The sequence below is a fragment of the Hemitrygon akajei genome, chromosome 28, assembly GCF_048418815.1.
Source record: "Hemitrygon akajei chromosome 28, sHemAka1.3, whole genome shotgun sequence".
NCBI classification, from domain to species: Eukaryota; Metazoa; Chordata; class Chondrichthyes; order Myliobatiformes; family Dasyatidae; genus Hemitrygon; species Hemitrygon akajei.
In genome coordinates this window covers 9,017,962-9,042,769 of record NC_133151.1, presented here as the reverse complement: position 1 = coordinate 9,042,769, position 24,808 = coordinate 9,017,962, and the positions used below count along the sequence as shown (strand labels likewise).

The 24,808-nt window shown below is 48.2% G+C and overlaps 1 protein-coding gene across 2 annotated transcripts in view; it reads right to left on the bottom strand.

The window, feature by feature from the left end:
* Window positions 1-3,787: 3,787 nt before the first annotated feature.
* The window catches only part of srr (serine racemase), a 21,706-nt gene continuing 685 nt past the window's right edge, over window positions 3,788-24,808 (bottom strand). Inside the window, exons 2-8 of one of the 2 annotated variants that reach the window (XM_073031309.1) lie at window positions 22,740-22,921; window positions 21,008-21,137; window positions 19,091-19,194; window positions 15,425-15,544; window positions 14,333-14,407; window positions 6,909-7,118; window positions 3,788-4,986 (exon numbers count right to left, since the gene is read on the bottom strand). In XM_073031309.1, the coding sequence (XP_072887410.1) occupies window positions 4,792-4,986; window positions 6,909-7,118; window positions 14,333-14,407; window positions 15,425-15,544; window positions 19,091-19,194; window positions 21,008-21,137; window positions 22,740-22,907 (1,002 nt within the window). In that variant the 5' untranslated portion in view covers window positions 22,908-22,921 and the 3' untranslated portion in view covers window positions 3,788-4,791. The remainder of the gene's footprint in view (window positions 4,987-6,908; window positions 7,119-14,332; window positions 14,408-15,424; window positions 15,545-19,090; window positions 19,195-21,007; window positions 21,138-22,739; window positions 22,922-24,808) is intronic. The other variant, XM_073031310.1, reaches the window with a different exon arrangement.

Sequence of the window (24,808 nt, the reverse complement as noted above, 5' to 3'; positions counted from 1 at the left end):
TAACTTATACTAAACATCACCCTCCTGTGTCATCCACATCCCTCCATTCCCTTCACATTCATGCGTCTATCAAAAAGCCTCTTACCCCCCACCAAAAGTCTGAAGTAAATGTGTCTTATGAGCAGCAGAACCAGTTGTAATCTCTCACCCTCCCTCTCCCCCACCACCCATTTGGTGTTTGTAGGTCCTTTCTTTTTAATGGGTTCTTTTGGGTTTCTTGAGCTGTGGTTGCCTGTTAGGATATGAATCACAAGGTTGTATAATGTATACATACTTTGCTAATAAATGTACTTTGCAGATGTGGTTACCGTGAGCGGGTGAGTTTTGCTCTCTCAGTTACGGACAAAACGGATTTACGGACATCCGTGTAAGCAACTCGCTCGAAATGCTGGAGGAACTCAGCAGGTCGGGCAGCGTCGCTGGGAGGGAATAAACAGTCGACCTTTCGGGACGAGGCCCTTCATCGGGACTGGGAGGGAAGGGGGCAGAAGCCAGAACGGGAAGGCAGTGGGAGGGAGATGAGTACAAGCTGCCTGCATGGGTGAGGGAGGGAGAATGAAGCAGGGAGCTGGGAGGCGGTAGGCGGAAGAGATCAAAGCCTTAAGTGGGAGGAATGTTGTTCGAGAGGACAACGGGCCATGGAAGAAAGGGGAGGAGGACTGGGAGGCAAGGAGAACGAGTGAGACCCAGAATGCGAAATGGAGGGAGGGGAGAATAAATTACCAGGTTGAAGGCTACTCAGACAGAATATGAGGTGTTGCTCCTCCAACCCGAGTTTGACCTCCCTGCTCCTTTTTCCATTCCCCATTCTGGTTCCCCTCTCGGCTATTCTCTTGTCCTCACCTGCCCATCACCTCTCTCTGATTCCCCTCCTCCTTCCCTGTCTTCCACGGTCTACTCTCCTCTTCTATCAGATTCTTTCATCCATCTGTCATCTCTTCCACCTATCGCCTCCCCAGCTTTTCACTTCATTTCCTCACCCTCACGCACCCCATCTTCCCCCTCACTTGGTCTCACCTGGCAGTCCCACCATCTTATCCTGGCTTCTGCCCCCTTCCTTTCCAGTCCTGCTGAAGGGTCTTGGCCCGAAACATCAACAGTTTATTCCCCTCCATAGATGCTGCCTGACCTGCTGAGGTCCTCCAGCACACCAACTCCCGACGCTCCTCTCCTGGATCTGGGTGGCTGTAAGCAAGTGACACCACAGCTTGAGGCCTAGACCCCACACTGCTCCCCCGCCGTCCGCCAATAAATCAGTGAATCGGACTTGCAGCATTCTACGTTAACAATGGGTCTCTTACATCTGTATAGAGAGAACCAGCTCATTACCTGGAACTGATAGACCTTTGATGGACAAAGCGGGAGAGGTGGGATTGTAGACTTAATCCGCAAATTCACTGACTGGCAGAACAGAGTAAAGGGGCTGAATGGTCTTATAGTCATGGTCAGAATTAAATGTTTGCGCTTAACTTACACTTTTCAAAGTAAATTATCAGAGTATATACATGTCACTATATACAACCCTGAGATTCATTTCCCTGTGGGCGTACTCAGCAAATCTATAGAATAGTAACTGTAAACGGGATCAGTGAAAGATCAACCGGAGTGCAGAAGACAACAAACTGTGCAAATGCAAATATAAATAAATAGCAATAAGTAACAAGAATGTGAGATAAAGAGTCCTTAAAGTGAGATCATTGGTTGTGGGAACACCAGAAGTAGAATGAGTGTAGTTATCCTCTTCTGTTCAGGAGCCTGATGGTTGAGGGGTAGTAACTGTTCCTGAACCTGGTGGTGCGAGTCCTGAGGCTCCTGTACCTTCTACCTGATGGTTGAGGGGTAGTAACTGATCCTGAACCTGGTGGTGCGAGCCCTGAGGCTCTTGTACCGTCTACCTGATGGCAGCAGCGAGAAGAGAGCACGGCCTGGGTGGTGGGGATCTCTGATGATGGATGCTACTTTCCTACGACAGCATTTCATGCTGAATTGCTCAATGACTGGGAGGGCTTTACCCGTGATGTACTGGGCCGAATCCACTACCTTTGGTAGGATTTTTCCAGGGGTGTTCCCATACCAGGCTGTGATACAGCCAGTCAATATACGCTCCACTTGAAATCTACAGAAGTTTGTCAAAGTTTTAGATGTCGTGCTGAACCAAATAAAGATATGAAATTGTCTTCTAGATTATTTTTTGAATTGTTATTCCCACGACCGACGGCAAATTGGTCAGTGTTCCACGCGCTGGTACCACTGAATGGAATAAAGCATTTACCGAGTCCAGCTTGCTTTGAGTTTGTTTCAGTGATTGAAATAAGTTGTGTCAGCGAGCTCTGTTATGCAAACAAAACTGCAAATTTGTGAGGGGGACAACAACACACACAAAATGCTGGTGGAACACAGCAGGCCAGGCAGCATCTATAGGGAGAAGCGCTGTCGACGTTTCGGGCCGAGACCCTTCGTCAAGACTCAAAACAGGTTCAATACCGCCCCCTGCTGACCAGGAGAATTCAGGAGAGTGGTCCCAACATCTAAAACAGGTTCAATACCGCCCCCTGCTGACCAGGAGGATTCAGGAGAGTGGTCCCAACATCTAAAACAGGTTCAATACCGCCCCCTGCTGACCAGGAGGATTCAGGAGAGTGGTCCCAACATCTAAAACAGGTTCAATACCGCCCCCTGCTGACCAGGAGGATTCAGGAGAGTGGTCCCAACATCTAAAACAGGTTCAATACCGCCCCCTGCTGACCAGGAGGATTCAGGAGAGTGGTCCCAACATCTAAAACAGGTTCAATACCGCCCCCTGCTGACCAGGAGGGTTCAGGAGAGTGGTCCCAACATCTAAAACAGGTTCAATACCGCCCCCTGCTGACCAGGAGGGTTCAGGAGAGTGGTCCCAACATCTACAACAGGTTCAATACCGCCCCCTGCTGACCAGGAGGATTCAGGAGAGTGGTCCCAACATCTACAACAGGTTCAATACCGCCCCCTGCTGACCAGGAGGATTCAGGAGCGTGGTCCCAACATCTAAAACAGGTTCACTACCGCCCCCTGCTGACCAGGAGGATTCAGGAGAGTGGTCCCAACATTTAAAACAACACACACAAAATGCTGGTGGAACACAGCAGGCCAGGCAGCGTCTATAGGGAGAAGCGCTGTCGACGTTTCGGGCCGAGACCCTTCGTCAGGACTTGTGAGGGGGACCTGTTACGTGAATGAGGTTGCCTATTGTGGGGGTCTCCTCTGGGTGATCCAGTTCCCGCCCAGAGTCCGAAGATGCACCGGTCAGTGGGTCGATTGGTCATTGTAAATTGTCCTGTCATTAGGCTGGTGTTAAATAGGTGGGCTGCTGTGTGGGTGGAGCCTGATGGGCTGGTAGGGCCTGTCCCGTGATATGTCTCTAAATAAGTAAATTGAATATACTGATAAGACAGGACGAAGGTCATCGATGAGGCAGCTGAAGATGGCTGGGCCCAGGACGCTGCCCCAAGTAACTCCTGGGGCTCTGACACTGACCCTCACGCAAACACAACAAATTGTTATGACTCCGGACCGGGGGGGTTGTTTCTCCTGGACGTCCACTGACTGAATTCTGTTTTATCCAGGCTCCTGGCTGCCGCATTTTCATCAGACATTGTCCTGGCGGCGAGGGCAGTCTCCCCCTCACCACGGCCCTCGAGGTCAGTTCGTTGGTCTGATCTGTAGCGGCAAAAAACTGATCCAAGATCAATTGCATTGTTATACTCACGTGACACACACACCGGTCCAATGATTGATCCAAAGAGTTGAATTCCCTATTCCGATCCTTTATTAGCAATCAGCAAACGTACAATTAAGCATTATTGAGCGTTATCTCAGCAAAGTTCAGCTCACGATTGTGCCTTTCAATGAAGTCAACAATGTGTAAGACAAGGTCTGGGGCTTGGTCCTGACGTAACCTGAACACGATTGGTTGGACTCAGATAACCTGCTATCAGATGAGTTGGAAATCCTGCTGGCTCACTAAGTGACGCTTGCCGTCCTGTCTTCCTGCCCACAGGGGAGGCTGCTCCACCCTCCCCGCTCACCCTCCAGGACCCTGTGTTCCATCTCTACCCACTGGGCTGCTGGTCCTTGCGATCCCTCCCCACTCATCAGCACCCCCGTCCCAGTTAAATCTCCCTGGTTGACTAGAATAACGGCGTACCACCAGGAAAAAGCACAGCGACATCCAGTATCTCAGCAACACGCACAAAAAGTGCTGGAAGAACTCAGCAGGTCAGGCAGCGTCTACGGAGGGAAATTAACTGTCGGTGTTACTGGAAAAGAAAGGGGCAGAATCCAGAATAAGAAGGTGAGGAAGGAGGACAATCCTGGCAAAGAGCCTCAGCCCAAAGCATCAACTGTTTATTTCTCTCCATAGATGCTGCCTGACTTGCTGGGTTCTTCTACAACAGAAGTTTCCAACCTTTTTACGACATGAACCGACGGGCTCTGTGGACCCCAGGATGAGAACCCCCTGCTCAATGTTTCTAGCATCTGCAGAATCTCTTTTGCCCTGGTAAATCCCGGCTGTGCCCGGTTATCAGAGCTTCTGTTTTTAATCAGAGTATTCAGCTCCCCAACTCTGCCCCAGCACACACAATGCCATTTTGTCCATGATTCGTTCTAGCCCATCTCTTTGATCCAAGTATCGATTATCACCCCCGATTTCTTGTTCACTGTAAATTCAACGAGGAGGCGGCGCGTCGGGCTCCACTTACGGACGCAGTCGGCTCACCAGCCTGTCCTCCCGCCGAAGAGGTCGGTACCTTCTCAACTGGCGACGCTGGGTGCGCGGAGCCACTCCAGGGAGTCCAGGTCGACGTTGCCGCCGCAGAGCACGACGCAGACGTTGCGGAGACTGCCGGGGAGGTCTCGGAAACGCCGGGACAGCACTGCCGCCACGCCCAGCCCAGCGGTGGGCTCGATCACCAGCTTCGCCCGCTCCCAGATGAGGCGCGTGGCCCGCTGCGGAAGACAGACCAGCCCTCCGGATTTATAACAGAGCCTTCCACGTCATCACAAAGCCCTCTACAGCGAATGAAATACAAACCCTGTGCCACAGTTGTCTTTATAATACGAGGGTGGCAGTAGCCAATTTGAAGGTGAAGATTATTTGTCGCGTCGGAACACTAAAACATTCATTAAAATGCGATGTTTGCATCAACGACCAACACAGTCTGAAGATGTGCTGGGAAGGTGCGGGGTGGGGTGGGGTGGGGGGGGGGTGGGGAGAACAGCCTGCAAGAGTCACTACGCTTCTGACGCCAATATAACACGCCTGCAACCTACTAACCCTAATCCACACGCCTTTGGAACGTGGGAGGAAGACTGCGCATTCACAGGGAGAACATCAAAACTCCAAACAGACAGCGGCAGGAGTTAAACTTTAATCACTAGTTCTAACCACTGTAAGCGTTATGCAGAGCAAGATCCCGTAAATCTTTAAGGCAGGGGTGTCAAACTCATTTTAGGTCACTGGCCGGATTGAGCAAAATGCAGCTTCATGCGGGCCGGATCAGTCGGACGCATGCAAACGCAGCTTTCGTTGCCTCCGTTTTTTCAGCCTGCTCTCATGTGTCTCAGTCTCTGCTATAACTACAAAGTGTTTCACTTTACAAATTCCGTTTCTTATGAAGAAGACTGCCGAGCAAGACTGCTAAATAAACACTAAAAACCCTGAAAACCTGGTACCTGAATAAACTCAGCATTAGCCATATCATACGCCATAGGCGCTTCAATTACTGGGGTCAGCTTTAATAGTAATTAGATATTATCTTGCTATTATCTTAAAGATAATTCCACCGCTGGCCGGATTTGGCCCGCGGGCCTTGAGTTTGACATATATGCTTTAAGGAATTTGCCAGGGAGCACCGCTGCCCACAGACGGGGGGGGACCGAACTATTAACAACGAGTTGTGATCAGGCCAAGTGGTCCACCAGCAGGTTTGTAGGGGGGAGGAGGGACTTTCAATTAACTCCCCACACAAGAGGCCACTCCTCAGCCAGTGTGGCACTCTCAAGGTACAGCACCGGAGGGCTGGCCTGGAGTCGGTCCCCAAGGTGGGGGTTGCAATGGTGGTCTCCTGACCCGAGGGCGGATGGGAAGCAGTCTGATCCAGCTCCCTGATGCTGCCAGGGGCTTGAGTGGGGACGGTTGGGGGACGTGACCATTAACGTCGGCTTCAGCTACACTCACTGACGTTTATCCTTACCAGTTTCTGGGAAGATAACACGGGAACCGTTCTGAAACATGGCTCCGAAGCTCGCCAGGAGGAACCTGCCCTTCAGCTTGGGCTTTTTTCATGGGGCAAGCCTGGTGGTTTAACAGCGTATATGAAAGGCAGGAAATCCTGCTGACGCTGGAAATCTTCAGCAAGGAATGCAAAATGCTGGAGGAACTCGGCAGGTCAGGCAGCAGCTATGGAGGGGAATAAACAGTCGACCTTTTGGGCTGAGACCCTTCATCAGGACTGGAAAGGAAGGGGGGCAGGATAAAGTTGGGGGGGAAGAGGTGTGATAGGTGAGACTGGGAGAGGGGGAAGGTGGGGTGGGAAGCTGGAAGAGGCAAAGGGTGAAGAAGATAATCCTTACCCTCCCAGCTTCTTTCTTCATCCCTCCTTCCTCCATCCACCCACCTTCCCGCTGCCCGGTCTCATCTCTTACTTGCCGGCTTGTACTTCTTCCCCACCGCCCCCCCCCACCTTATTCTGGATTCAACCCCCTTCCTTTCCAGTCCTGACGAAGGACCTCAGTCCCCTCCACAGATGCTGCCTGACCTGCCGAGTTCCTCCAGTACTTTGCATGTGTTGCTGCGTATATCGCCCGGTGCGGAAATAGGATGCATCAGAGTTGTGGGACGGTGGTGGGGGGTTGAATAGATACAGTACCTGGATTTCCTCCTCGCTGACGGTGAACACATCATCTACCAGGTCCCTGATGATGGGCCAGGTGTTTGCTCCAATGCTGGTCTTCACTGCGTCAGCCAGTGTCACGGGAGGGGATGCGTTGGGCGTCAGGCAGCCGTTCCTCTTGGACTGGTAGCAGTCATCCGCATTCTCTGGCTCCGCCGCGTAGATCTTCACGTGCGGGTGCTGTGTCTGCGGTGGGGAGGGGGTAGGTAGAAGTTGAGACATTAACGCCAAGCTAGGCATTGTGCAACTCAGCGGCCACTTTATTAGCTACACCTGCTCATTGATGCAAATATCTCATCAGCCAATCATGTGGCTGCAACTCAGTGCAGAAAAGCACGCTGACGTGGTCAAGAGGTTCAGTTATTGATCAGACCAAACATTATCTGGAGAAAATATGATCTAAGTGGAATAATTGTTGGTGCCAGACGGGGTGATTTGAGTATCTCAAAAACTGGATCTCCTGTTATTTTCACTCACAGCAGTGGTTCCCAAACATTTCTAGCTCCCAGACCACATCCCCAGTGCACCCCCCTCTTTCTGGCCATTATCCAAAAACGATAAAGAATTTTGATTTTCGATGGAAGGAAACAGGAAGTGGAAATTCAAACCAGTGATAAATAATTGCAAAAATTATTCAAATATATTTAAAGTTACAAATTAAGTAATTTCTTTACTTAATTACAGGGGAAAAAAAACACAATTTCAACCAACAATTTTAGAGCGTACATTGGCAGTCCAACTTTTCACTACTTCATAGCTTTTTCACCTTTCAATGAGACAGACGGGCTTGGAGCAGTGATATCAGCTTCTCAACATCAGGCTGAATATCACTCAGAAGGAGTCACAAACCTCCACGTTCAGCAATTTGCAGTCTGTTCCGTTGCTTTGAAAGAAGTTGGGTGACTGCGCTGAAAATACACTCCACTACAACTACCGTAGATTCCGGATTTTAAGCCGCTACTTTTTTCCCACATTTTGAACAGCTTTGAACTCTGCGGCCTTTAATACGGAGCGGCTAATGCATTATTTTTTTTCATGCCGCCAAAAACATTTTGCCTCGTAACAGTAGACCAATAAAATTGATGAGTAGTTCACAGAGGTCCAATGAAATTGTACGATAAATCAAGCGCACTTTCACAATTAAATTATTGTAAATCAGTCATTTGTACTCACCCTCATCAACATGGAAAACACTCGAAGAAAAGCATTGTGCTGCCTTTATGGCAGTTATTTAGTTTATAATATTTTCGCTTAGTAATTCATTTGTTAGTTAAAGTTAGAACTGTTTTAACTATATTTGTTTTCTGTACTACATCGCGGGATGCTATGACGTCACACCCGGTTTCGCCGCGTCTTGTGGGATACCAGTTTGCGATAAACGGGAAGGCGGGGGCGAGCGGCGGAGCGAAAACGCTGCTTTTAAGTTAAAGGCGATCAATAACTTTTCCTGGTAGGCTGCAGTATATATATTTTTTACCAGTCGTTAGGAGATATTGGAATGTTGTTCAGTAAAGAAGTATACGCAACGTATATTTAAAAGTAGCCGCGTTACAGGCACGGTTCGAAAAAAAGCATTTGCAATATGTATTTGTTTATGTTACCATATGGATTTAATTAAAAGTTAAAAAATCCTCACGTGTAATATCTTTCTGTGTAAATATCTCATATTACAACATGGGACACCTGCGGCCGAAAATCCGGTGCGGCCTAAAATCCGGTGCGGCCTATACAAGTAAAAAATTGATTTTATTTCTAAAATTAGAGCCAGCGGCTTTTAATCAGGTGCGCTCTGTAGTCCGGAATCTACGGTATGTTGGAAAGGCATTAAAGATCATCTTGACTTCTCTCAACAGTGCAGGATAGCATTCAGAGATTTCTTTCTGCAACCAAGTGTCCTGATGTGATATTTTTGAGTCTCAGCTTTAGCTAGAAGTCACTTTGCAGCGAAATCCGTTCTTCCTTCAACCTTCCTGGTAATTCCTCAGGTATGGATTTATAACCTGGTCTGGAACCTGGATTGAGAGAAGATCCTGAAATCTCTCTGAGAGGTTTTTATGCAGCTCACGCAGGTGGGCACAGTATACTTGAACATCATCATCTAGTACTCTGACTTCCTCTTCCGACTCAAGAGAGGCTCGGCAATTGGAAAAGATCGTGGCGGTTAATGTCACACTTAAATAGGATTAACTTGGACAGAAATATGGAGACGACTGATTTGACTTTCACATCATTTCCTTGCAATTGAAGACTGATTTACTTGAAATTTGCAGATAATTCTGACAAATAAGCAATGTCACCTCTAATATCCTTGAGTTGATGACTGAAGGAAGCATTCGAGTCTTCAAAGAATTTTATCACAGTTTCAAAAAGCATATAAACGTGCCTCGGGCTGTTTCCTTTTGAGAGCCATCTGACTTCTGTGTGCAACAGCAAGCATTCAAACTGTTCACCGTTCTCAATACAAAGCTCTTGAAATAGTCGAGCATTGAGAGCATGGGGCTTGATTTTATTTACCGCTGTGTTGACTGTATTTAAACGATTTGTGCAGCCGATCAGCTGGGTTTTTTTGCGACAAGATGTTGTCTGTGAATTACACAGAGAATGGTAAACATGTCGGGTACAGTTTTTTTCCCAAAAAAGTAATAACCCCATGGTGGCATTCTGTCATTGATGGTGCCCCATCTGTTGTACAAGCAAGGAATGTTGGTGAGCAAAATTTTTCTTTGAAAAATCACTCAACAACCTGAAATATTGACTCCCCCTTCGATTCTGTTTCTGGCCGTATTTGAAATAACTCTTGATCTTGCTCTTAACGATCTCTACCAAGATCTCTACCGATCTCACCTGGTCCCTCAACACCAGCTCCATAGTAAAGAAAGCCCAGCAGCGTCTCTACTTTCTGCGAAGGCTGAGGGAAGTCCATCTCCCACCCTCCATCCTCATCACATTCTACAGGGGTTGTGTCGAGAGCATCCCGAGCAGCTGCATCACTGCCTGGTTCGGGAATTGCACCATCTTGGATCACAAGACCCTGCAGCGGATAGTGAGGTCAGCTGAGAAGATCATCGGGGTCTCTCTTCCCGCCATCACGGATATTTACACTACACGCTGCACATGCAAAGCAAACAGCATTATGAAGGACCCCATGTACCCCTCATACAAACTCTTCTCCCTCCTGCTGTCTGGGAAAAGGCTCCGAAGCATTCAGGCTCTCACGACCAGACTGTGTAACAGTTTCTTCCCCCAAGCTATCGGACTTCTCAATACCCAGAGCCTGGACTGACACCTTGCCCTATTGTCCTGTTTATTATTTATTGTAATGTCTCCACTGTTTTTGTGCACTTTATGCAGTCCTGGGTAGGTCTGTAGTCTAGTGTAGCTTTCTCTGTGTTTTTTTTACATAGTTCAGTCTAGTTTTTGTACTGTTTCATGTAACACCATGGTCCTGAAAAACGTTGTCTCATTTTTACTATGTACTGTACCAGCAGTTATGGGCAAAATGACAATAAAGTGACTTGACTAGATTTGAACCAGGCTTTCACCTTTTAAGAAGTGAATGTAACCAAGAAGCAAAGATCTTTTGCCTAGGTAAAGTTGACTCATCCAACTGCAGAGCAAATTCCGTTGTCCTAAGTATGTTGCATAATGTGTCTTCCACATTCTCAGATATTTCATCTATTTGTCTTTGAACAGAGTTGTCGCTGAGTGGAATCATTTTAATTATTTGGTCTGGAGAGTTATACAAAACTGTACTCAGAATCTCCCCTACTGCTAGCAGAACCAGTCCTTCTCCAACTGTATGGGGCTCTCCAGAATTAGCAATAGGCAATGAAATGTTGTATGGAGCACTCCAACCATCGCTGCTTTGTTGTGAAGGGCTGGCAAACATGCTTTGAAGTGTTTCCTGTTTCTGAAAGTTTTCACAAAGTAAGCCAAGATCCTGTTGCTGGAGTGGACCTGGAGGCGACCTGATGCGAGGCAGAGTCGAGGTGGAGCCCAGGCCCCAGAGCGAGGAAAGAATGGAGATTTGATCGATGTAAGGGCTGAGCTGAATTGGAAAGGTTGGGTATGGGCGAATTGGAGCAGCAGGGCCCGGTTCTGAGAGCAAGGAACGACCTGAGGTTGGACAACTTAAGTGCTGGACCAGATTGTTTTTTATTTGCACATGTCTGACACGTTGTTTATTGTTTAAGGTCAATACAAAGAGATCTAGGAGTCCTTGTTCATCAGTCACTGAAGGTGAATGAGCAAGTGCAGCAGGCAGTGAAGAAGGCTAATGGAATGTTGGCCTTTATTACAAAGGGAGTTGAGTACAAGAGCAAGGAAATCGTCTTGCATTTGTACAGAGCCCTGGTGAGACCACACCTGGAGTACTGTGTACAGTTTTGGTCTCCAGGGTTAAGGAAGGACATCCTGGCTGTAGAGGAAGTGCAGCGTAGATTCACGAGGTTAATTCCTGGGATGTCTGGACTGTCTTACGCAGAGAGGTTAGAGAGACTGGGCTTGTACACGCTGGAATTAAGGAGATTAAGAGGGGATCTGATTGAAATATATAAGATTATTAAGGGATTGGACAAGATAGAGGCAGGAAATATGTTCCAGATGCTGGGAGAGTCCAGTACTAGAGGGCATGGTTTGAGAATAAGGGGTAGGTCATTTAGGACAGAGTTAAGGAAAAACTTCTTCTCCCAGAGAGTTGTGGGGGTTTGGAATGCACTGCCTCAGAAGGTAGGGGAGGCCAATTCTCTGGATGCTTTCAAGAAGGAGCTAGATAGGTATCTTATGGATAGGGGAATCAAGGGATATGGGGACAAGGCAGGAACCGGGTATTGGTAGTAGATGATCAGCCATGATCTCAAAATGGTGGTGCAGGCTCGAAGGGCTGAATGGCCTACTTCTGCACCTATTGTCTATTGTTTAAGTCCAACCTCAAGCACTGCGATCAATACAGGGGTAAGTTATGATGCCATCATAGCTCAGGCAAAACCTGGCTCTCTGCCTGAAGGTACGTAAAGAGGGGCAGCGATATCTCGCTTGGGCCATGAACTAGAGAACTGCAGTCAAGACCATATTCGGAACTTTACCCCATTGACCATCATACCCCGATTCACAGGAATTTCATCACTGTGTGATTAGAGTACGGGAATCTTACTAGCTAACACTGTATACAGTCGTGACTGGCATTTTCTTGCAATTTCTTCAGTCCAGACCTCTCACCATACGCCAAATACAGAAGTGTCACTTTGCTCTTCAAGAGCTGTGGTACGCTTTGAGAGAACGGCGGGTTTGCAGGAGTAGATTATGTGATTATTGTAATTAAATATGAAGCACTGAGGATCAAATGCTTATATTAAATAATTCATTTCTTAAATTAAGTCTGTAATCCTTCAGCCACGCCCTCCCCCCTTGCTACTAAGCGCCCTCCCACCACCCCCTTATCTTTATTGCCCCCACAGAAACTACCACCAACTCAGGGAGGCGATATCACTCACTTTGGGAACCACTGCTCTAGAGGTGCAAGAAACAGATTGTTAGTGAGAGAGATCAGAGGAGAATAGCCAGACTGGTTCAAGCTGACAGGAAGGCGACAGCAACTCATTACCACAGCTCTCTGGATGCACAACATGTTGAACCTTGAAGCGAATGGGCTACAGCAGAAGACCACGCCGGATTCCAACCGAATAAAAAAGCCACTGAGTGTATAAAGTCACGAACAAGAGAAAATCAGAGCAACACACACAGGATGCCAGAGGAACTCAGCAAGCCAGGCAGTGTCTATGGAAAAACGTACTGCTGATTTTTTGGGCCAAAACCCAAAAAGAGAAACAGCAGGTGATTCCTGCTTGCTGCATTTGTGCTGAACTCACCGACTTCATCCACTTTGCCTCCGAATTCCACTCTGCCCTCAAATTTACCTGGACCACTTCCCACACTCCCTTCCTTTTCTTGATCTCCCTATCTCTGTAGACTACTGAGTCTATTATAAACCCACCGACTCTCACAGCTACCTCTTCCCACCCTATTACTTGTTAAAATGCCATCCCCTTCTCTCAATTCCTCCGTCTCCGCCGCATCTGCTCTCAGGATGAGACTTTTCATTCTAGAACGAAGTAGATGTCCTTCTTCAAAGGGGCTTCCCTTCCTCCACCATCAACACTGCCCTCAACTGCATCCCTTCCATTTCACGTGCGTCTGCTCTTACCCAGCCTCCCACCTCCCTACCAGGGATAGGCTTCCTCTTGTCCTCACCTACCACCCCACCAGCCTCCGTCCAGCAGATAATTCTCCGTAACTTCCACCATCTCCATGAGGATTCCACCCCCAAGCACATCTTTCACTCCCCATCCCCAACTTCCTGCTTTCCGCAGGGATCACTCCCTACGCGACTCCCTTGCCAATTTGTCCCTCCCCACTGATCTCACTCCTGGCACTTATTCTTGTAAGCGGAGCAAGTGCTACACCTGCCCCTCCACCTCCTCCCTCAGGACCCCGAACAGTCCTTCCAGGTGAGGTGTCACTTCACCTGTTGAGTCTGCTGGGGGGATATACTGTGTCCAATGCTCCCAGTGTGGCCTCCTGTATATCGGTGAGACCCGACGTCGATTGGGAGACCGCTTCGCCGGGCACCTACGCTCCGTCTGCCGAAACAAGCGGGATCGCCCAGTGGCCATCCGTTTTAATTCCACTTCCCATCCCGATATGTCCATCCATGGCCTCCTCCACTGTCGTGATGAGACCACACTCAGGTTGGAGGAACACCACCTCATATTCCGTCTGGGTAGCCTCCAGCCTGATGGCATGAACATTGATTTCTCAAACTTCCACCTCCTTCACCATTTCCCATCCCTGCATCCCTCCCTCACCTCATCTCCTTGCCTGCCCATCGCCTCCCTGTGGTGCTCTTCCCCCCCCCCCCTTTTATCTTTCTTCCATGGCCTTTGGTTTCTTTCACCAATCCAACTTCCCAGCTCTTTGCTTCATCCCTCCCCTTCCCGGTTTCACCTATCCCCTGGTGTTTCTCTCTCTCTCTCTCCTTCCCCCCCCAACCTTTTACATCTGCTCTTCAGAAATTTTTCTGCAGTCCTGGCAAAGGGTTTCGGGGGGGGGGGGGGGGGGGTGAAACGCCGACTGTACTCTTTTCCATAGATGCTGCCTGCCCTGCTGAGTTCCTCCAGCATTTTGTGTGTGTGTTGCTCTGAGTGTATATATTCCATACTGGATATAAAGTGAACTTTGTTAGTAGATACAGCGCCCACCACCTTACTGAAAATTACCTGCGCCCATCTTTTTGCATTTGTCTTTATAATCCATCACTGAAAATGACGCCACTACTGGATATTAGATGCCTTTATCTCAGTAGGGGGCATTAGCAGACTGAACCGCTTGCCCCCCTGGCTCACCTTGATGGCAACCGCAATCCCTGATATCAAACCTCCACCACCAACCGGCACCACCACTGCCTGGACATCTGGGACCTGTTGACATCCAAAGTTCAAAGTAAATTTTATCATCGAAGCATACGTGCGGTAGTTCTTTCAGTCAGAGCACTACAACAGTGTAACCGGCCCTTCGGCCCATCTGATATGTGCCAAACTATTATTCCGCCTACCCTCATCAACCTCCATACCACTCCCATTCATGTACCTATCCAAACTTCTCTTAAACATCAAAATCGAGCTCGCATGCACCAATTGTTCCACACTCTCACCACCCTCTGAATACAGAACTTTCCCCTTAAACATTTCACCTCTCACCCTTAACCCATGACCTCCATTTCTAGTCCCACCTAAGCTCAGTGGTAAAAGCCTGCTTGCACTTTCCCTATCTATCCCCTTCATAAGGGGAGATTCACCAGGTTGATTCCAGGGATGAAGGGGTTAACCTATGAGGAGAGATTGAGTCGCCTGGGACTGTACTCTCTAGAGTTCAGAAGAATGAGAGGGGATCTTACAGAAACATACAACATTTTGAAAGGGATAGATAAGATAGAAGTAGGAAAGTTGTTTCCACTGGTAGGTGAGACTAGAACTGGGGGACATTGCCTCAAGATTCGGGGAGAAGATTTAAGACGGAGATGAGGAGAAACTGTTTTTCCCAGAGAATGGTGAATCTGTGGAATTCTTGACCCAGTTAAGCAGTTGAGGCTTCTTCACTAAATATACTTAAGATACAGTTAGATGGGTTTTTACATAGTCGGGGAATTAAGGGTTATGGGGAAAAGGCAGGTAGGGAGCTGAGTTTACGGACAGATCAGCCATGATCTTATTGATGGACCAGATGGCCGACTCCTGCTCCTATTTCTTATGTTCTTATATATAATTTTGTAGATTTCAATCAAATCTCCCCTCATTCTCCAACGCTCCAGGGAATGAAGTCCTAAGCTCTTCAACCGTTCCCTATAACGTCCTTGTAAATTTTCTCCACCCTTTTCAGTCTTATTGATAATATTGATCCCAAGGCTTCCAAGCACCTTCTCCAACCCCTTCTGTTACCTGCTCTAAAATCTCCAATCCGATGGTGCCTTGGCCCGCAATCACAAGAGGATCCTGGTTGGGATGGACAAGGATTCCTTGGGTCTCGACGACTGCTCTGGACGCTGTTTCCGCTCTAGACTGACGGAAGGAGAGTGTGAGTTGGCCACCAGCCACATCCCTGTGTGTACTCAATGAACGCAACGGGCACTAAATGTCTACAGGGCTCAGCCTGACTGGAACAAAGCAGAACATTAATTTTCTTATTCAGTCACCGGATGTTATTACTGACGCCGGCTGGCGTCAAACTCAGTGATTGCTGAGCCATTTTAGACGACCATCTCAGAGTCAGAGCTGAAGGGGAAGGATGAGAAACTTCCCTCACAATCAGTACCAGGTTTATTATCACTGACATACTCTCAGTGGCCACTTCATTCAGTAACTCCTGTCACTGATAAAGTGGCCACTGACTGTACTTATACGGTCTTCTGCTGCTGTAGCCCATCCACTTTAAGGTTCAGACATGCTGTTCCGCACACCACTGTTATAACGCGAGATTATCTGAATTACTGTCGCCTTCGTATCACGCTGAACCAGTCTGGCCGTTCCCCTCTGACCTCTGTCGTTAACAAGGCATTTTCCGCTCTGTAAAAACTCTAGAGACATTCTATTGTGTGTGAAAACTCCAGGAGATCTGCAGTTTCTGGGATACTTAAACCACCCGGTCCAGCACCAACAATCATTCCACAGTCCGAGTCACTTAGATCACATTTCTTCCCCCATTCTGATGTTTAGGCGGAACAGCAACTGAATCTCTTGACCGTGTCTGCATGCTTTTACGCAGCTGAGTTGCTGCCACTTGATTGGCTGATCAGGTATTTGTACGAGTGTACCTAATAAAGTGGCCACTGAGTGTGAGTTTTAATATATATATTAAAAAATAAGTACACAGAACATAGAAATCTACAGCACGTTACAGGCCCTTCGGCCCACAATGTTGTGCCGTTCATGTAACCTACTCTAGAGACTGCTCAGAATTTCCCTACCGCGTGGCCCTCTATTTTTCTAAGCTCCAGGTATCTGTCTAAGAGTCTCTTAAAAGACCCTATTGTATCCGCTTCCACCACTCTCTGTGTGAAAAACTTGCCTCCAAGTACCTATTTCCAAGCACCTTACCTCCAAGAACCTACTTCAAGATTCAAGACACTTTTATTGTCATTTCAAACATAACTGCTGGTACAGTACAGTAAAAACGAAACGACGATCCTCCAGGACCATGGGGCTACATGTAACAACACTAAACTACAAAAGCTCTTACCCCTTGTACCTACTTCCAAGCACCTTAAAACTATGCCCCCTTGTGTTAGCCATTTTAGGCCTGGGAAAAAGCCTCTGGCTATCCACATGATCAATGCCTCTCATCATCTTCTCCACCTCTATCAGGTCACCCGTCACTCCAAGGAGAAAAGGCCAAGTTCACTCAACCTATTCTCATAAGGCATGCTCTCCAATCTAGGCAAAATCCTTGTAAATCTCCTCTGCACTCTCTCTAAGGTATCCACATCCTTCCTGCAATGAGGTGACTAGAACTGAGCACAGTACTCCAAGTGGGGTCTGTAACATTACCTCTCAGCTCTTGAACTCAATCCCATGGTTGATGAATGCCAAGACACTGTACGCCTTCTTAACAACCTGCGCAGCCGCAGCCGCTTTGAGTGTCCTATGGACACAGACCCCAAGATCTGTCAGATCCTTCACACTGCCAAGAGTCTTACCATTAACATTATACTCTGCCTTCAAATTTGACCTACCGAAGTGAACCACTTCACACTTCTCTGGGTTGAACTCCATCTGCCACTTCTCAGCCCAGTTCTGCATTCTATTGATGTCCCACTGTCACCTCCGTCAACCCTCCAGACTATCCACTCCCAACCTTAGCAAACTTACTACCCCACCCTCCTACTTCCTCATCCAGCTCATTTATAAAAATCACGAAGAGGAGGGGTCCCAGAACAGAACCCTGCAGACCCCCACTGGTCACCTACCCCCATGCAGAATACAAACCGCCTACAACCACCCTTTGCCTTCTGTGGGCAAACCAATTCTGGATCCATAAAGCAAGGTCTCCTTGGATCCCATGCCTCACTTTCTGAAGGAGCTTTGCATGGGGAACCTTATCAAATGCCTTACTGAAATCCAGATACACTACATCTACTGCTCTACCTTCATCAGTGTGCTTTCTTACATCCTCAAAGAATTCAATCAGGCTCAAAAGGCACGGTCTGCCCTTGACAAAGCCACGCTGATGATCCCTAATCAGATTATTTAATGGAAAAAGAGAGCAAAAATAGTGAGATAGTGTTCATGGACCCTTCAGAAATCTGACGGCGGAGGGGAAGAAGCTGTTAAAACGTCGAGAGTGTGTCTTCAGACTCCGGCACCTCTTTCTGGATGGTAATAATGAGAAGAGATCATGTGCTTTCCCCGAAAGGCGAGGTGACTTAGATGCCCAAAAAAAAACCTCAGGGAGCAAGTGGGAAAAGTGAAATAGTTGACGTGCCAGTTGAGAAACCGCTGAGTGGGCCTGAGCAAAAGAGAAGTGATTTACCTGGGTGGCAATGAAGGGGGTGGGGGGGGTTTAAACCTGGGGAAAGTCCCTTAAACATGGATGATTGGGATAAGATCCAACATTTTCTACCTCTGTCTCTTCTCCTTGCTCCCTTTCTCTGCCTTATCCTTCATTGTCAAGGATTAACATTATTCACCATATACAGTTACATGTATTAGGGATTTGCTGTGGTGTGTTGGTGCAACATATATAGAGAATAAAGAATTCTACGAAGATAAGTTAGAAGTGAGTAGTGAGTAAGCAGCCATCAATCTCGGGGGATTGTGGGTTTGCGCTTCTGGTGGACCGTGTCCTCGCAAGGAGGTAGTCCTGGGTGGGAAGGTTTGCAGAACCAGCTGTTGCCCACACAGTGGGTTCCCCGTCTCCACGTCACTGATGTAGTCCAAGGGAAGGGCAAGTGCCGATACGGCTCGGCACCAGTGTCGTCGCAGAGGCTGCCAGAGTGAAGTTGTAAACAACATCAAACTTACTTCGGGACCCCGGCTCCGGATTCCTTCCTCGGGGTTTACCCCCGAAGCCTTTCCCATGGGTGGGTATGGCCACAAGGCAGTTTCCCTTCTCCTCGTTCCCTTCTTCCATGGACAGGGAATTAAATGTGCATAAATATATAAATACTAGTATGTCATAAGCACAACAGAATTTGCAGACGCTGGGAATCCAAAGTAACGCACACAAAGTGCTGGAGGAACTCAGAAGGTCAGGCAGTATCGATGGAAACGAATAATGTTTTCATCCCAAAACATTGACTCTGTATTCCTTTCCATAGATGCTGCCTGACCTGCTGAATAGCAGCATGGATTTACAAAGTAAACAACATTATAAAAGATGGTTTGCAGTGTTTACAGTGCAGTGACTGAGGTAACAGATAGAGAGGGAGGGGGGCTAACTAGAATGGTTGACCTCTCTTTGTAGATTTTGTTCCCTCCGTCCAATCTCCTACCTCCCTTACTCCTTCCCCCCGGCACAGTCCTCCCTCTCCTGTTCTCCTGCCCCTCCACCTCTCCTCCTCTTACCCTCGGTCTGGCCCTTTCCCAGTCCTCTAGCGGGCACCGCCTCACCTCGTCGGTCGGTTCACACTCCAAGAGGCGTGCGCCGTATTCCAGCATGGCGGCCTTCTTGCAGGCTGGGGCTGTTCGAGGTACAACCACGTACGAGGGAATTCCTGAGGGGGTTCGAAGGTGTCGTTGTGAATGGTTGGAAATGCAGTGAGAAAGGAGTTTGAGGTCATTAGATGAATTACCTGGCCCTCCTTCTGCAAGGCAGGGAACCCATCCTCCCTCCTCCTCCTCCCTCAGTATCTCCTTTGCAAACCCTCCCCTTCACAGTACTCCCTTCCCTAACCCCTCCATCCTCTTCCTATAACCCCTCCTTCCCCAATCCCCCTCCCTTCCCTTCCTCTAACCCCTCCTTCCCTCATCTCTGCTCTTCCCTCTTCTAAACCCCTTCCTGCCCTCCTCTAACCCCCTTCCTTTCTCCAATCCACCTCCCTCCCATCCTATAAACCCTCTCCCTAGTCCCCCTCCCTCCCTTCCCCAACCCCTTCACTAATCCCTCTCCCTAAACTTCCTTCCTTAACCCCCTGAATACCTTCCTTAAACCTCTCTCCCTCCCTCATCTTCTCTAAACCCTCCCTCCTCCCCAACTCCTCCCTCCCTCAAAGCCCCTCTCTCCATCCTCTCCCCTAAAGCCCTCCTCTCCCATCACCTAAACCCCTCCCTCTCTCCTCTAACCCTCTCCCTCCCGTTCCCCTAATATTTCCCTTCCTCTCCCAATCCCTTCCTTCTCTCCTTCAACAGGGCAATGCCTGTATCATTACAGCAAATGATGTTTGTTCTGGATGAAAAGTGCCTGTGTACCTACAGTGAACAAAGGCCTCTACTCTGGCTAATGAAGTGACCCTGTACAGTAGGACAGTGAACGAGCCACATCTCAGATAGGCAAACACATTGAGTTTGAAGAAGTTCATTTTGGTAGGTCAAATTTGAAGACAGAATATAATATTAATGGTAAGACTCTTGGCAGTGTGGAGGATCAGCAAAATCTTAGGGTCCATGAACATAGGACACACAAAGCTGCTGTGCAGGTTGACAGTGTTGTTAAGAAGGTATATGGTGTGTTGGCCTTCATCAACCGTGTGATTGAGTTCAAGAGCCGAGAGGTAATGTTATAGCTATACAAGATCTTGGTCAGACCCCACTTAGAGTACTGTTCTAAATTCTGGTCACCTTACTACAGGAAGGATTTGGGAACTATAGAGAGAGTGCAGAGGAGACTTACAAGGATGTTGCCTGGATTGGAGAGCGTACCTTATTAGATTAGATTGAGTGAACTTTTGGCCTTTTCTCCTTGGAGTGACGGAAGATGAGAGATGATCTGATAGAGGTGTATAAGATGATGAGAGGCATTGATCATCTGGATAGCCAGAGGCTTTTCCCGGGGTTGAAATAGCTAACACGAGGGGGCAGAGTTTTAAGGTGCTTGGAAGTAGGTACAAAGGGGATGTAGGTACTTGGAGGTAAATTTTCCCAGAGAGTGGTGGGTGCGAGGAATGCACTGCCAGACGGTGGTAGAGACAGATACAGTAGGGTCTTTTAATAGACTCTTAGATAGGTACATGGAGCTTAGAAAAAGAGAGGGCTATGCCGTAGGCAGCTTCTAGAGTAGGCTACGTGGTTGGTACAACATTGTGGGCCGAAGGGCCTGTAATGAGCTGTAGGTTTCTACGTTCTATGAAGGAATGTGCAGTGACATTCAGTCACAGCTTATGGGACAATGGAACAGGGCCAGAGCAGGCAGTTAAAGGGGTGACCGTGGTGCGGCCAGTTAAAGGGACGAGGGGCGTTCCTTCTCTCATCCCATTACCCCGATCTCTATGACTCAGTGCGCTGAGCTCCAGTACTGGTGCCACTGTATACAATGGGGCCGACTTCTCACACTGTACAACACCGCGGTGCAGGAAAGGTTAGCCTCCACACCTTTCATTCGAGCAGCGAGGGCCAGCGCTTGTCCGTGGTTGCCACTGCTGTGGGTCACCGCCGCCCGGGCCTGGAGGCCTTCCTGCCCCCTCTCAGCGAGGCCGGACACTGCATTCAGGGCTCCTCGGATCTGCAATGACACAACCCGATCAGCTCGCGGCTGGACGCAAAACCAAAGCGCTCGTCCCTATTTTCCGATCCCTCCCGGACCTTGCCCTCTTCCCAGTCCCCGCGGCCTTCCCTAGCCCTAAAGTTCCTGAGATCCCTGCACTCCTCAGCTGTCTGGGCCCCTAAGCTCAAGAGTTCCCCTTCACCATGCTCTCTGCTTTGTTTAAAACCAAAATCTTTTCCCGAGTAAGACACAGGAGCAGAATTAGGCCATTCAGCCCATCGAGTCTGCTCAGCCACTCCAACATGGCTCTCAACCCTATTCTCCTGCTATCCCCCCATAACCTCACCAATTAAGAACCTATCACCCCCACGTTAAATATACCCAATGACAGCCTCCACAGACTCTTTACTCTCTAGCTAAAGAAATTCCACCTTATCTGCTTGAAAGGGACGCCCTCTGGTCCTAGATTCCCCCACTATCAGAAACATTCACTCCACGTCCACTCTGTCTTGGCCTTTCAATATTTGATGAGTCTAGTGAGATCCCACCCCACCCCCCCCCCATCAACCTTCTAAACTCCAGCGAGTACAGGTCCAGAGGCACCAAACACTCCTCGTACGTTAACCCATTAACTCCTGGGATCATTCTCGCGATCCTTTTCTTGACCTTCTAAACTGCCAGCCCATCCTTTCTTAGATTAGGGGCCCGAAATAGATCACAGTAGTCCAAGTGTAGACTTTCCAATGCCTTATGAAGCCTCAGCATCACATCCTTGCTTTTATATTCCAGCCCTCCAGAAATGAACGCCAGCATTGCATTTGCCTTCCTCACCACTGACTCAACTGTTAGGGAATCCGGTATAAGGACTCCTATCGTCCCTTTGCATCTTGGAGTTCTGAATTTGCTCCCTGCTTGGAAAATATTCTGTGCCTTTATCCCTTGTACTGAAGTGCATGACCATACAGTGTATTCCATCTGCCACTTTTTTTTTACCAATTCCACTAATCTGTCCAAGGCCTCAGCTTCCCTAGCACCGACTGCCCCCTCCATCTATCTTCGTATGGTCCGCAACTTTGGCCACAAAGCCATCAATTCCATTATCCAAATCAGGTTCGAGTTAGTTCAATTTAATTGTTATTTAACCGTACGCGAATACAGCCAACTATAACAGCGATACTCTGGGGCCAAGGTACAAAACACAATATCAACAGTCATACACAGCACACGGTACGCATCGCACATGGAAGATAGCAGTAAGCATACAGACACACAAAAATATATAATATAGCCCAAGTGCCTGAGTGCCTTGTCCTGTAGACTGAAGATGCACGGATATTGTCGGCAGTGACAAGCCCCCAGCAGGTTACTGGTGCAGCCACAGGCAAACGCAATCCAGCTTAGCTGCCAGCGAGCGAACACTGGAGGGCAGCGTCGACGGGAAGGGGCAGCCCCCCAACCCAGCAGGGATTCCTTTGGTTGGACCCAGAGTGGCAGTTGCGACCAAGCGTGCCACCGTCTTACCGAATATTGACCTAATTAACTATACATAAAGATTGACACACAGCCAAAGTGCAAGAGAAAGCCTCCATTTGCCTTCAAAGGATCACAGAGGTGTCCTACCTTGAAGGATCCCGTTTTCTGGAAAAGCTCGCACTTAAGGAAGACCTGCCGCTCCGCCCGACGGTCCAGGGTGGAGTTGGTGAGGATAGGGGTTCGGTGGACTAGGCCACTGATGGCGGCCTGAGCCTTCTGCACGCTGGCCAGAGAGATGCAGTACTGGGGGAGCATCCTGCCTAGAATGACTAGAAGTGAAAAGACATTGTGAATCAGCGGTAGGCCACTTGGCCGCTTTGGACCTACCCTGCCCGTCAATAAGATAGAGTCTACTCTGCACCATTTTCTTGCACGTTCAAAAGTCTGTTTGTTTCTGCTTTGAAAACAGACCATAAGACTGTAAAACACAGGAGCAGAATTGGGCCATTTGGCCTATCGTCTGTCTGCCATTCTATCCCAGATTCATTAACCCCCTCAACCCCATTCTCTTGCCTTTGCCTGTAACTTTTGACCCCCCTCAGGGACCAATCATACAAACCCTCTCACTCAGAGGATTCCAATGATTAACCACCTTCCGGGGGAAAATTTCTTCCCAACACACTGGCCTTTGTTAGTCAGGGTACTGAGTATAGGAGCTGGGTGGGACGCGATGTTGCAGTTGTACGAGCCAGCGCATTATGTAAAGTTTGGTCACCCTGTTACAGGGAAGGTTTCAATAAGCTGTTAATGACTGTGACTTCAGAAAGGGTAAGATGAGGGAACAGCTACCAGTCCTCATAGAGGGATCAGAAGTGGAAAGAGTGAGCAATTTCAAGTTCCTGAGTGTCAATATCTCCGAGGATCTAACTTGGACCCAACATATCGATGCAGTAACAAATAAGGCATGACAGAGGCTTCTCCGGCCCTGTATCTCTTTCATCAATCAATTTCCCAGCTTATCATTCCCCCCCCCCCACTTTCCCAGTTTCACCTATCTGCTTTTGTTTCTCTCTTCCTCCCCCCCCCTCACCTTTTAAATCTACTCGTCTTTTTCTCTCCAGTCCTGCCAAAGGATCTCAGCCCGAAACATCGACTACACTCTTTTCCATAGAGGCTGCCTGGCCCGCTAAGTTCCTCCAGCATTTTATGTGTCTTGGATTTGCAGCATCTGCAGATTTTCTCCTGTGTTTGATGACAGAGGCTATATTTCACTGGGAGATTTGGCATGTCACCAAAGACACTCACAAATTGCTACAGATGTACTGTGGACAGCATTCTCACTGGCTGCATCACCATCTGGTGTCAAGGGGCAGGGGGTGCGTTGCTGGTGGCTACTGCACAGGATCGAAATAAGCTGCAGAGAGTTGTAAACTCAGTCAGCTCCATCATGGGCTCCAGCCTCTGTAGCATCCAGATCATCTTCAAAGAATGATGCCTCAAAAGGTCCATCATTAGGGACCCCCATCTCCCAGGACATGCCCTCTTCTCATTGTTACCATCAGGGAGGACGTACAGGAGCCTGAAGGCACACACTCAATGATTCAGGGACAGCTTCTTCCCCTCTGCCGTCAGATTTCTGAATGGACAATGAACCCACCGCACTAGGTTGGAAATAGCTCCGAAAATGTGTAGCTCGGGTGGTGTAGCTGAGTTTTGAGCAATCCATTTGCAACGTTTCAGTGTGCTGTTCACTTGTGGCGTGTCTTTTGAACGTTTGGCCTTTATATACTTATTAATCAGCTGACGTCATCATTACGGAAAATCAATTGTTACTAACTACGTCACTACTTGCTTTTATTTCCTTTTTTGTACTACTTATTTTTGATAAATATACCATAATAAAGGTTTTTTCTATTACCATGCATTATATTGTACTGCTGCTGCAAGGTTAACAAATTTCACATCTGCTGGCGTTATTAAACCTGATTCTGATTCTCATACATAGAAATCTACAGCACGTTACAGGCCCTTCGGCCCACAATGTTGTGCCGACCATGTAACCTACTCTAGAGACTGCCTAGAGTTTCCCTAGTGCATAGCCCTCTATGTTTCTAAGCTCCATATACCTATCTAAGAGTCTCTTAAAAGACCCTATTCCACCATCGTCGCTGGCAGTGCATCCCACACACCCACCACTCTCTGTGTGAAAAACTTAC